Source organism: Petromyzon marinus, chromosome 25, assembly GCF_048934315.1.
Source record: "Petromyzon marinus isolate PM22_M1 ecotype Great Lakes invasive population chromosome 25, UKy_Petmar_22M1.pri1.0, whole genome shotgun sequence".
In the NCBI taxonomy this organism is placed as follows: domain Eukaryota; kingdom Metazoa; phylum Chordata; class Hyperoartia; order Petromyzontiformes; family Petromyzontidae; genus Petromyzon; species Petromyzon marinus.
This window is the reverse complement of record NC_133691.1, coordinates 10,357,250-10,370,708: the sequence shown is the minus strand read 5'-3', so window position 1 is coordinate 10,370,708 and position 13,459 is coordinate 10,357,250. Positions and strand designations below refer to the sequence as shown.

Below are 13,459 nucleotides of genomic sequence, written 5' to 3'. Positions count from 1 at the left end.
TGCGTTTAGATGCTGCATACATCGACAAAGTGTTTTATTGACTCACGTGCTCACTTAAGAGACCCATAGGCACACACGTGAGGCCCGTAGACTCGGATATAACCCCGTCAACTCGCATAGAAAACTCGCGTAGAGACCCATAGACTTGAATACAGGCACATGAACTAACATAGAGACCCATAGACTCACACAGAGAACCCTCACTACTTATGCCCACTTTGCAATATAGACGCTCTACAAATCCACATCGGATTGCGGTGTCGTCATCGTTGTTGTTGTCGTTGTATGATAGTATTGTGCGGTTGATGGTCCGTCGTTCTCTCTCCTCTCTCCGTTGCCCCGGCGGCTCCGGCGTGTGGGTTCGCTCCCCGCCCACAGTATCTCTACAACCAAGCGCACGAGGCCGTGTGCGTCCTCTTCGCCTCCATCCCCGACTTCAAGGAGTTCTACAACGAGACCGACGCCAACAAGGCCGGCCTCGAGTGCCTGCGCCTTCTCAACGAGATCATCGCCGACTTCGACGAGGTGACCACGGCGGCGGCGACGACGACGATGATGATGACGACGACAACAAGCAGGAGTGGGAGGGAGGAGCAGAAGAAAAGGGGGCTCTGGGTGGGCAGGGCGATGACGATTAACTCGGCACAAAGTCATAGTCGTGTTCACGAATCGTCACCTTAATGCCGTAGGCCGCCTCACCGCCTGGGCCTGTTCCGTGACCTCCTCCAAAGCGAGTCTTCCGCACACGTGGCCTCAAAGTGCACCTAGCCTGGCACACCAAACAAAATTAGCTGGTGATTGATGCTGCTGCTGTGTTGGTAGTGGTATAGAAACACAGTTAATAAATAAAATAAAACTCAACACATTCATAAATAGCACTGTGTAGGCTTCAAAGAAAATAATATGTAATTGGCGACGTTTCAGACAATGGCCCTCCTTCATGGTGCAATAAATAACTAATGTTCACGAATGTGTTGATTTTTTATTATTCATAATGGATTTTTTTTGGTAGGTCATGGCATAATCTGGCCAAACGTGTGCGTTAAGGCCCTCACCTAATAATTGCGCTATCCTGCTTCAGGTTTATGTGTTCATAAGCAGTATTAGTGAATAATACATTCTATGTTAATCATTGGCCCAGATAGATTAGAATCAAATGAGAGTAAATAACTTTGTAATGGTTGAAATCTAGTTCATTCTGATTGGTTGGTTCTTTTGGGGTCAAGACCCCTATTGTAAGAAGTTGGGTCAGGTGATGTGGTTATCCTGACTTCCAGGATCTTGTCCTGATGATGTTTTATGCAGTTTCAAAGGAAATGTCGCGTATCTGAATGCTAAATGTCATTGTGAGGTTTGTTCTTAAACGTACTGGTGGGCTGATGCAATGATAACTGGATGCATTAAATGCTTGACAATTACTTTATATGGCTGTGTTGGGTGGTGGAGGGCCTTGATGACACAGGTTTGGCCAGATGATTACCATGGCCTCACCCAAAATTCACTTGTGAATAATCACCGTCATTGTCGTATTTGTGATTATTACCATAATTACTTATCATCTTGTCCCAATCATCATCCTCGTGGTCAGCGTTTCAATCTTAATCATCGAAGTCATTGTCATCATAATAATAATCATCACCATTATCGTCATCATCATCATCGTAATCATTGTCATCATAATAATAATCATCACCATTATCGTCATCATCATCGTAATCATTGTCATCTAGATGAATTGCTCCTCAAGCTGTCGCAACCCCTCTTTGCGATCCTGCGATGCAACAATCCGCCCAGTGCCGTCACACACGCCGATCCCATCGCTCCATCTCCCAAGGTTGGCTTAACACCATCTTCTGAACATCGCTGATTTAACGTTAAATTGGCAACTTAAGACGCGACACCCTGTAACCACAGGCTTTGTCCCGTGTTTTTTTTTTGTCATTCCCCGCAGCTGCTTTCAAAGCTCAAGTTCAGTGGCGTGGAGAAGATCAAGACGATCGGCAGCACGTACATGGCGGCCGTGGGGCTCAACTTGACGGCGGGACACGACCACGCGCAGGTGCGCGCGGCCCCGCCGCGGCGGCGCTGTGACGGCGCTGTGACGCAATAAAAACGGGCAGCGACGGGAGCCACCCCATCGTGCAGATATTTGCCAATCACAAACAGGGGGCGAGCCAGATGACGCCATACTAACCAATGGGATTTCTCGATCCATGGGTCCATCGGCAATGAATCGACTCGGCGATTGACCCGCAAATTGCGATCGACTTTTGGGGCTGGCTCGCCGGATCGACTGAGCAAGAATTTGATACGATTAACCTCGGTTCACGATCCACAAGACCATATATGGGCAAAGACAGGCCCCTTCGGGCAACACCACGCCTACTTCCACATATGGGCAAATCTTTGATGGGTGATTTTGTCGGGTGTCCGATGTTTATCGTGTTCCAGCACCCCTGGCTAATCACAGCCCGCCTCCACCCCTTGCTGATCTCATCAAGGAGCATAAACCATTGTGACAACTCCAGTCATCCTCGCAGCAGCAGCTATCGGCTGCTAGCCATCAAACAAAGACGGTCACTGCATCGCGCGCTTTCAGATGCCGCTTCTGCGGCCATCTGGAACACTCTTCCTTCCGATGTTAAGAAGCCACTGGAGCTGTGCACTTTTAATATCATCTAGATTGAAAATTCCCTTCTTTAAAACTGCTTTTTGTTTTTAGTTTGTTGTCCTTCCCCCGCACCTACAATTAGCGCGGTTGGCTACGTACGGTGCGAAAGAAGTTCAACGTACAATACACCCCTACCGCTGTGACTTGCGAGCCCAATCAGAGCCCTGCGGGTCTACCCATAGCCCTAACCATAACTAAATTGAACACATTATTTGGTGATGCTGCCGCCGCCGCTGCTGCTGCTAGTACGTTGGCTGTGGTGCACGAGCACAATTAACAACAACACAATCTCAACACATTTGTCAATAATGCTGTGGCCTTGAATGCAAAAATATATATTATAGGCCATGTTTCAGCCAATGGCCCTTCTTTATAGCGCATAAAGAAGCATGGCCACTGCTGGTCTGTTATGGACTAACCCTCACAAGACGTTAGTAGCACAAGCCCTAACCCTAGCCATTCTGGCAAATCTCAAGCCTGGCCATAACCTGAGCCGAAACCCTAACCACTGAACTCAACCAGACCCTAACACCAAGCCAAGCCCCTATCTGTGACCCAGATCAAACCAGATGATAGCCCTACCCCTATCCTTAGGTAGAGGGCTAATTCGATGCCGGCTGTAGCCACAACCATCACCCTGTCCTTCGATCCACATCTGGCATTTCGCCCGAACCCCTCTTCACTTTTGGCGTTTATATCTTCCCTTCTTGCCACTGACCTCACCCCTCCAATTAGGACGTCTGGCTACATGCACAGTAAAATAAGTTCAACGTACATACATCCACAAGGGGTGTCACGTGCCGTGATCACATTTGCTCCCCTCCCTCCCTTCCCCCTGCCCCCAGATGAATGTGCGGGAAGAGGAGGAGCGAGGCAATGCGCACGTGGGGCTCGCGCTGGAGTTCGTGCTGGCCATGATGAGCGCGCTGGAGCAGAACAACCGCCACTCGTTCAACAGCTTCAAGCTGCGTGTCGGTACGCGGTGGCACTGGGAGGCAGCCTGGCGGCCCGGCGGCCAGGTGGCCTAGTGGCCACGTTGCCTAATGCACCGCATGCATGGCAGTTACAAACTAATTTCATGGCCTTCGCAACAATATTAAACCTTTTCAGAGCTGGAACTTAACCGAATGTAGATTAATGTAATGTGATGGTTGCGTGTGCAGTCTTTGGTAACCAGGCTGAGCCCATTGTTACGGCAGTGAACATGAACTGTTACACAGCCGGCGTCAAAGATCCCGTTAAGTTATTTGAAAAACAGTCGTCCACGGTGTGCCAGATTTTGCCAAATTGCACCGCAAGTTGCTCAGTTGGAAGCACATGAACCATCGGCCACCTGTTGGCCACCTCCACTGCTGTAATTACTCCCAGCCAGAACCCTGTAAACTTTACCTACCTCATAAGTAAAGTTTTTTTCGTAAGTTTCACCTCGATGAATGGTAGCACCCCTCGTGGTTACACTGGTCAACTAGTCTTTACATCGATCGTTCCGAACTCTGACACCACCCGCCAGTGTCTGGCTCAATCTAACCTCTGACCTATACTCAAAAATCCTCCCCACCCCCACGACCCAGGATTGAACCACGGGCCGGTGATCGCGGGGGTGATCGGTGCCGAGAAGCCGCAGTACGACATCTGGGGGAACACGGTGAACGTGGCAAGCCGCATGGAAAGCACGGGCACCGTGGACCGCATCCAGGTACCGGGGATGGCGCGGTCCGGTCAGTGGGGGGGGAGGGGGGTCCCCTGTCCCATTTCCTCTCCCTCTTTGTAGTCCGGTGTCTATGTGACTGGTACCCACATGGCCAGCAGCGAGAGAGGAATACTGGACATAGTGTGTTTGGTGCGAAAATATTATTTTTTGTGGGTCACCAACCCAAGCAGAACTTCATCCCTGCTCCCATCCCGTGCGCTTTTTCTCGCCCCTCTTCTTCGTCCAGGTGACGGGCGAGACGGCCCAGGTGCTCGTGTCGCTCGGCTACTCCTGCGAAAGCCGCGGCAGCATCAACGTGAAGGGCAAAGGTCGCCTGGAAACGTTCTACGTGAGCATGGACACTTCGCGAACCCCGGGGTCGCTGCCCGGCTCGGCGGTCCCCCGCAACCTCCTCGGCTTCAATGGCAATGGAGCACCCTGAGCGGACAATGTCCACGGAGGTGCCTCGGTTGGCCCGAATCCCAGGATCGGATCATTTGAAGGAACCTTTTGCCACTTGCATGATGAACTCTGCCCGTACCGTGTATACGTGCGTTACTCAATGTGTGCGGAGTCCGGCAAGGGACGGATGGACGGACGAACGGATGGGCGGGCGGGCAGGCAGGCGGGCGGGTGGGGGGGGCGGGCGAGTGGGTGGGGGGGCTCTCAAGCCGGTGGGCGGGCTGGTGGGCAGAAGGGAGAGGAGTAGTGGTGCTTAGGATGTGGAAGTTTTGTGGATGTTCATCTGGGCCCGTGAACCGTACGTGACGCACGCGACACTGTTTACACATTATTTAAACTGTTATTGTATGTCCTTATCGTCGTTATCATTATTACTGTTGAGATAATTGTTATTTTTTTATTTAAAGCTTTCGTAACTGCAGGGATTCATATTCTTGGTTCTTTCGGTAAAGTCACGTGGAAGGGAAACATTAAAATAATAAAAATATAAAACAATAAAATTCTCAAGACGTTTCGACTGAAACACAAGCAATCATTATCAGGTGTGAAAACCACAGCAAGAAATTTTGAAAAAAGTGGCGTTTTTTTTTACGTTAGCACCACGGAGAGCGATTTGGCAGTTATTCAGATGGACGAGTCCATCTATGTTCGGAAAACAGGAGGGAGACGAAAAATAATGGATGCGGTCTGAAAGCCACCATAAGCGTGAACAATCAAGACCCGAAATGGTTTATCAAATCCTTCCAATGATTGCTAAGCCAGAATCCATCTTCTCGGTTGAAATTGTCTGTTTGTATATGTGGATAGCCTCATGAACGAATCTCTCATGGTAGCCAGATGGCTTGCAAAGAACCTCTGTCTTGGAGAAGTCAGTGTCATGTGAGCCTACTGAATTATAACAGTGATCAGCCACGGCCGAGGTGTTGGTCCTACCGTGTTTTAGGTCTGCTTTGTGTTTACGAATGTGGTCCGAGACATGTCGTTTAGTTTCTCCAATGTAACTACTACCACAGAGGCAACTTAGTTTGTAGACGCCAGGGTACTGTATGTCCGGAATCACATCTTTTACAGACGGAACCAGATCACGGATTTTATGTAATGTGTTGAATCGGACCTGGATCTTGTGTTTATTCAAGATTTTGGAGATATTTTTTGTGATCCCCACAATGTAGGGTAAAGTGATGGTTTTGAAAGGCTCCTCAAGAGGGTCCTTCTTCATGGTTGGAGTGATAGCTACCCATTCGGATGCTTACCTGAAACCGGATTCCCACCACCATCCATCCCAGAAGAATTCCCTCATCAAGACTCTGCACCATAGAGCCCAATGCAAATCCGACCAGGAACACATAGCCAGTGAACTCAAGCACGTACACCAAGCTCTTAAGGCTAATAGTTACTCCGACTACACAAACGACATGTCTCGGACCACATTCGTGAACACAAAACAGACCTAAAACATGGTAGGACCAACACCTCGGCCGTGGCAAATCACTGTTATAATTCAGTAGGCTCAGATGACACTGACTTCTCCAAGACAGAGGTTCTTTGCAAGCCATCTGGCTACCATGAGAGATTCGTTCATGAGGCTATCCACATATACACAGAGACAATTTCGACCGAGAAGATGGATTCTGGCTTAGCAATCATTGGAAGGATTTGATAAACCATTTCGGGTCTTAATTGATTGTTCACGCTTACGGTGGCTTTCAGACCGCATCCATTATTTTCATCTCCCCCCTCCTCTTTTCCGAACATAGATGGACTCGTCCATCTGAATAACTGCCAAATTGCTCTCCGTGGTGCTAACGTAAAAAAACCCGCCACTTTTTTCAAATGTTCTTGCTGTGGTTTTCACACCTGATGATGATTGCTTGTGTTGCAGTCGAAACGTCGTGAGAATTTTATTGTTTTGTATTTTTATTATTTTATTGTTTCCCTTCTACGTGGTGACTTTACCGAAAGAACCAAGAATATGAATTGTTATTGTTACGTCTGCATTTTTTAACCGAGACTCTGCCAAAAGTGCGCAATTATGCACTGCGTTCGAAACGGCCACTGTAGCTTTTTATATATATAATCTGCCTCACCTCCTGTCAGTGGAATGTGCAATTTCCACCTCTGGCTCAGAGCTTTTAACAGGACTTATGATCCAGGTGTCTCTGGGGTCAGAGCACTCGGCTGATAATCTGAAAGGTCAAAAATACATAGTCTTCTCAGGGGTTGACTCAGATCATCACACCTCCACAGTTAATAAATTATGAAGCGCCAATTTGCAGGAATTTCAATATCGACAGTAGTTCTATGGAAAAGCTGGTCTCCACCATGATATGATATAAATTATGCTACTGGCTAAAAGTGGAGTTAAGTGGCACTCAGGAGTCGTTTGAGCAGAGATACACTTTGGAATGTGTGAGAGATGATGATGGTACTGGTGTGATGGTGATGATGCTGGTGTGAAATTGATGGCACTGGCGTAATATTGATGGTATTGGTGTGATGTTGATGATATTGGTGTGCAGTTGATGGTACTGGCGTGATGTTGATCGTACTCGTGTCATGTTGATGGTGGTGATACTAGTGTGAACTTCATGGTACTTGTGTAATGTTGATGGCACCCTTAGACTAACCAATGCTGTTTTGATGCCACCCACAATAGCCAACCATGTACATCCGGAGCCAGTGATTGGTTGCAACATAAGCCAGTCTTACATAACAAGTATAGATAATATAAAGCTGGAGTGTGTAATGTGTCATCTTATTTCTACTCGACAAAACTGAATACTGGGCCCTTACGAGGGCGAAGGAGAGATGCTGGTAGCAGTACCAATGAGCTAAGGCCCTCTGTGATCGGTCGCTTCCTCTCCTTTGCTTGGCCCCTCCCGGCGCCTCTCGCCATGCTCTTTGTCAGTCTGAGATGTTTGTCACATCATGGACGCATTTGTAATGTGAGTTGCTGTGGTCGAGAAGGATCCGGTGGAGTGTGAAAATTACGAAAACTGAGAAGTAAGGGATAATCCATGCCAGCCCGAGACTTTTTTAAAGCTACGGCAACAGAAGCCAAACGATTCAAAGAATATTTGATTTGGGTGCCAAAGGAAAATGGACACCAATGGATTACCGTTGGTGCCCTCGCACTTCTGCGTGGAAGGAGCAACAGAAGCAGAGGTCATCCACACGAGAGGCGGACTGATGGCGTGAAGGAAGAGGACTCACGAAAGGCAAGCGAAGGTCCGCAGGAAGCGATTGCCATGACCAGAGAAAGGAAGGAGGGGAAAAAATTCGTCCAGTCCCATCGTCACCTGCCATGCGACGACGGATGGAAGAGAACAGAGAGATAACCGTTGGGTCACTGGCTGGTTGCACATAAGACCAGTGTTCCATAGTACACATTGAGCCAATGGCTAATTTCATATCCGGCGAGTGTACACAAACGGCTATTGGATGATTGCGTAAAGCGACAATGTACACGTAGGGCAAGTGTATCCATAGGATCAGTTTCAGTGGCCACTTTATTGTCATTCCCCCTTCGTTTTCCATTCGAAGTAGTAAATGAGCCATTTTATACAACCAGACGTGGACTAAAATTTTCAGAAAAATGGCCAAGAATCGTCACGCATCGGCTCGGCGATTCGCTCGACCGTTTAGAGATGGAGGCATCGGTGCAGTTTTCGTAAAAAAATCGGCCGAAGTAAAAACAGACGGGCGGGGGGGGGGGGGGGGGGCATTTGCCAACGGCACGCGAATTGGACCGTTGTGGTGCACCAGTACAAGAGGGGAAAAGCTGTCTCCTCTGCTGAGTAGCTCAACAAACGCCACTTCGAGCAACAGCAGCAGCAGCTGCCACAGTTTCAGCAGCTGTGACGACGAAAAGCGAAACGCGAATAATCGATGAAAACTGGGACGGGCGACGGTGCCGGGGGGGGGACTGGCATCAGGGATCGTGCGAGGAACCCACTGGTTGGCAAGTTAGGGTTGGAGGTTGGCTGTTATGGTTAGTGTTAGGGGTAGGATCTGGCTTCCCTAGTATGGTTAAGATTAGGATACGGTTAGTGTGGTTAATGTTAGGGGTAGGGTCTAATTGGCCATTATGGTTCGGATTGAGGGTAGGGCTAGTGTCTGGTTGACTTAATGTGATAAGTTTAGGGGTGGGGGCTGGTTGGATATAGTGGTTTTGGCTAGGGGCTAGTGGTAGGAGCTGGTCGGTTAGTGTGGTTATGTTGGGGCTAGTGTTAGGGTCAGCTGGGCTTGTGTCGTTATGGCACGGGTTAGGGTCAGGTTCTTAGTGTGGTTGGGCTGATGACCAAAACTGCAACCTGGTTGTCTAGATTGTTTGGACTCGAGTCAGGGTCATAGCTTCACTGACGAGCGCCCTTCCCCCGAGATGTGTTCCCCTCCCACCCCCCCGGAGGAGATTTGACCTTTTTTCGCTCGGCAGTTTGTGTTGCATGTTTTTTTTTAGCAGTGAACCTTACCCAAAGCGGGCTTATGGGAGGTTCTGCAGTGATGTGACTCTACTCTCTCGCAATAAAGAGACACTTTTATACACACGCCTGGCGAGAGACACTTTTATACACGCACACGTACCCACGCCCTGCGAGAGTCCTCACTCAGGGACTTCCGTGCCGCGGCCATGATGGGGCACACCTGCGATACAGCCGAGATGGCACTTTGAGGGTTGGCAGATCATGCAGAGACCATTCATTACACGATGTTGAACTCTTTTCTCCTTCAAAGGAACTCGCCAGACATCCCAATCAATGCAGCACCATTCTGAAAAAAAGTCCTCAGCCTTCTTAATAAATGAAATTCATTGGACAAAATGTATACAATTTGTGTCATGTCGCTGTGCTGCTCTGATCAGTCCCCACGGTGTTCGTGGAGGACTTTCACCAATAACACCAGACAATCCGGCAGCATTTGAATCATTTGGCGGGACCCCGGGGTCCCGCAAAAATCAGGTCAATAATTATTATTTTTCAGTCCGCCCACTCGTGATCCCGACAGCAACGCGCCGCCCGCCCAGACTCGCGCCAACAAGCGCCAGCAGGCGGCGATCAACACGATGGGCGCCACCCTACCGGCCAAACGCAAGCCCGGGGGGCGTCCGCTGCAGTCGCGCGTGGCGACGACGCCCTCCGGTCAGCCGTCGATCCTCAGCTTCTTTTCCAAGGCGAGCCCCGCCCCCCAGGCAGTGAATTTTACGTGTTTATGTAATTTTTCAACTTTTTACGAAACTTGGTGCCCCGAGTAGCTCTCGACGAGGCCAATCGATTGACACTAGTTTTGTTGTAGGTAAGGCAAGACTCGTGTCGCTACACGGTTTTTCCCACCCCAGGGCAGTGATGGGACCCCGGGGTCCCAACAATTGCTTCATTTGTTCAGAAGGCCATGCGCTGCTGAGACAGAAATGTGAAACCGGTCCAATCTGCTGCGACGACAAATACTGCTGGAAAAGATTGGCTCAGGAGGCTGATCAGCTGGTGGACTGGATGTTATTTTATCGGTGAAATAGGAGGCCAAAGTGATTCAACTAAATTTGTATTATGATATAGCAGCACAGCGAGTAGGTTTTGGACCTATCGTTATCCCCTCGTGTGCGTTGTGGATTTTATCCGCACCGTCTGGTTTCCTCCAACTTGAAAGCCAAACGCTCGCTAACATTAAAATGAGTAACAATGCTGAGGGTTGGCTTCTTATCTTCCACACGGCTTATGACTCGCAGCCACATTTCGAACAAGTAATTGGGCATTGAAAAATTGTGAAGTGGCCTGTGGCAACGAATCTCAAGTCACAGATTCACAGAGGGGGGGGGGGCAGTGAAAAATTGTGAAATGGCTTGTGGCAACGAATCTCAAGTCACAGATTCATAGAAGGGGGGGGGGACCAGTGTATGAGTGTGGTAGTTGAAGCTGCCCGGCCCTAAACGCAGTTCAGTCATAAAACTGAGTGGCAAACTTGGCACAGGCACCTACACACGTTGTTCCATTTGAATACCTCGCTGCGGTATTTCAGAAGTCAAATGGCCTTGGACCACTAATCTCAGAGAACAGATCCACAGAGGGGAATGAGATGGTTTGTATCCTCTATAAGTACTGTACGAAGCAAGATAATTTGGCACCTGCCAAAACAGATTTTGGTGTCACAAGATTAGTGGCGCAAGAAAATTTGACCATTAAAATACCCCAGCTACTTATTGGAATTGAAAAAAATGCACGTCGGCACCTGTGCCAAGTTTGGCACATTATATTTGTACTCATAGAGTGGGGGGGGGGATCTATGATTTGAGAATAGTGGTCCGAGGCTATTTGACTACTGAAACACAGCAGCTTATTCGAACGGAACGGTGTGTGTAAGGTGCCCGTGCCAGGTTCGGCAAAATTCAACGGGCACTCGTCGAGAGGTCCCCACTGTGTGCATCTGTGATCTGAGATTAGTGGCCCAAGGCCGTTTTTCCCCACTAAAATACTCAGAAAACCAACGTCAGCGTCGGTAATGTTATGTATGGCTCACGTGACTCAACGCAGCAACATAGAGGCGCTATAATTATCACGAAAATAATGACCCCTTACTGTTTGGTTCTATTCGGTAAAGTCACGTAAAAAACAACAAAAAATACTTTACCGAATAGAACCAAAACAGTATGGATCCTTGCAGTCACGAAAGCTTTAAATCTAGAAATAATGACCCCCCCCCCCAATTTGTTACAGACTGTGACCTCAAAGAAAAACGCGTGTAAAACTGGCACGAATTGAACATCATAGACGCTTGCACGTACAAATCTAATCTCGTATCGTAAACCGAATAAACCATACGTCACGAATCGACGGTTAGATCCGAACTATTAATGCTCCATTAAGTGTCCGAAAGGGCGGATCGAGACTGTTACGTTTCATCGTGAACATTTCCCGAAAATAACCGTCCTCGTGTTCATATCCATCATCTCCGTTTCCCTTTTTTATCCGGTGCGAGGTTCCCGTTTTCCCACCACAGGGGTGGATTTCGCGCCGCAGGATCACGAATGGGCTTTCGGGGTCCTTTGTAACGGCAGAGACACGGGGGCCAAGGCAAGTCAGTCACCAGTTGTGATACGGTGGGTTGGGGGTTGGGGGCGGCCGTATCGCGGATCCTAGAATCCGCTGTGTAACTCGCGGATTATAGGGAGGAATTAGCCACGCGATGCAATGAATCCGTAAAAAATGTGGCGAAGCGCAAGGGGAAGCGCGGCTAAATGAATCCGCCCGCGATTACTTAGTTTTCCTATGACCCAAATTGGGGAAAAATATTGCCATATGGGTTTTTGCAATGATTTTTTTTGTTCGATTACAGTCGTCAAAAAATATATATGAAAAAAACACAATTCTGCTAAATAGCACAACGTCTATGCGACATAAACCAAAACAATGCAAAATAAGATTTTAAAAAATGTAAGTCTTACCTCTGCTTTTCCCTGAAGCTCCACGTTAGCTCGGCCCTAATCTACGGATCGCGATTTGGGGTCAGTCCACCGCGGAATTCCGCGGATTACTGGAGCAACCGCGAAGCGCAAAATTAACCGCACATTACAGGGATTCGTGGATTATTGGATCGCGAATTATTAGTTGCCAATAACGACCGCTCGTGTTGCGATCGAAACGTCGTCGTTTATTTTATTTTTCTACCCACGTGACTTTACCGAAAGAACCAATGAGTGTGGATCCCTGCAGTCACGAAAGCTACAAATCAAGATTGCTGCTATAGTGGTTTTTTTATTTCTGTAAGCAGTCAGCCGCGCAACTGGTTGCGACAGACAGAATCAGTTTCTGTATTTATCCTGAAGAAATCCGATGAGCTGTAAAGCTCCTTTTTTCAAAGATTTCCAGTCGGGGCGGGTCAGAAAGTTACAACAACAAAAAAACAATACAAAAAAAACACGATATAAGTGCAAAGTACAGGAAAGATAGGGAAATCACAAAAACGTCTAAAGTTCAAATTGCATAAGGGGATGTCCATTAAGGGGCCGTCCATAAATGACGTCATGCGATTTTGGACCATTTTTGACCCCCCCCCCCCATCGTCACACGGCGTCACAAAAGTCAGACCCCCCCCCCTCAAATATGACGTCACAAAGCTCTGCCCCCCCCCCCTCAAAATAAACATGCTTCAAATCGCTTTAAACTATTGTCATTGTAGTGCGTATTTAATGTGGCGCTGCACTCTGATGTTGTAGGAGAAAACATTTATCAAAAAGTCTATTTAATTTAGTAGAACGTACCCTTTGGTTTTTTCGGTAAAGTCACGTAGGTAAAATCAAATCAAATAAAACTAAATTAAATCACGACGTTTCGGAGGCAACACAAGCGTCCGTCTTCAGGTGGAAACGTCACAGCAGAATCGCTGTACAGCGATGTCATCATCTATCGCTGTACAGAGGTTCTTTGTAAGCCATCTGGCTACCATGAGAGATTCGTTCATGAGGCTATCCACATATACAAGCACAGAGACAATTTCAACCGAGAAGATGGATTATGGCTTAGCAATCATTGGAAGGTTTTGATAAACCATTTCGGGTCTTGATTGTTCACGTTTATGGTGGCTTTCAGACCGCATCCATTATTTTCGTCTCCCCCCTCCTCTTTTCCGAACATAGATAGACTCGT

General features: G+C 48.1%; 1 protein-coding gene and 1 long non-coding RNA gene across 5 annotated transcripts in view; one reads left to right on the top strand and one right to left on the bottom strand.

Annotated features, from left to right (window-relative positions):
- LOC116945842 (adenylate cyclase type 2-like) overlaps nt 1-5,712 on the top strand; it is a 62,668-nt gene extending 56,956 nt beyond the window's left edge. For all 4 annotated transcript variants that reach the window (XM_032960447.2, XM_032960445.2, XM_032960444.2 and 1 more), the window contains exons 22-26: nt 379-525; nt 1,952-2,059; nt 3,517-3,646; nt 4,243-4,367; nt 4,609-5,712. In XM_032960447.2, coding sequence (XP_032816338.2) covers nt 379-525; nt 1,952-2,059; nt 3,517-3,646; nt 4,243-4,367; nt 4,609-4,803 — 705 coding nt within the window. In that variant the 3' untranslated portion in view covers nt 4,804-5,712. The remainder of the gene's footprint in view (nt 1-378; nt 526-1,951; nt 2,060-3,516; nt 3,647-4,242; nt 4,368-4,608) is intronic.
- On the bottom strand, nt 5-9,181 carry LOC116945843 (uncharacterized). The gene is made up of 3 exons (XR_012945317.1): nt 6,911-9,181; nt 4,545-4,652; nt 5-769 (listed from the first exon to the last, which is right to left on the bottom strand). It is a non-coding gene; the product is annotated as an uncharacterized LOC116945843 (long non-coding RNA).
- Nucleotides 9,182-13,459: the final 4,278 nt, after the last annotated feature.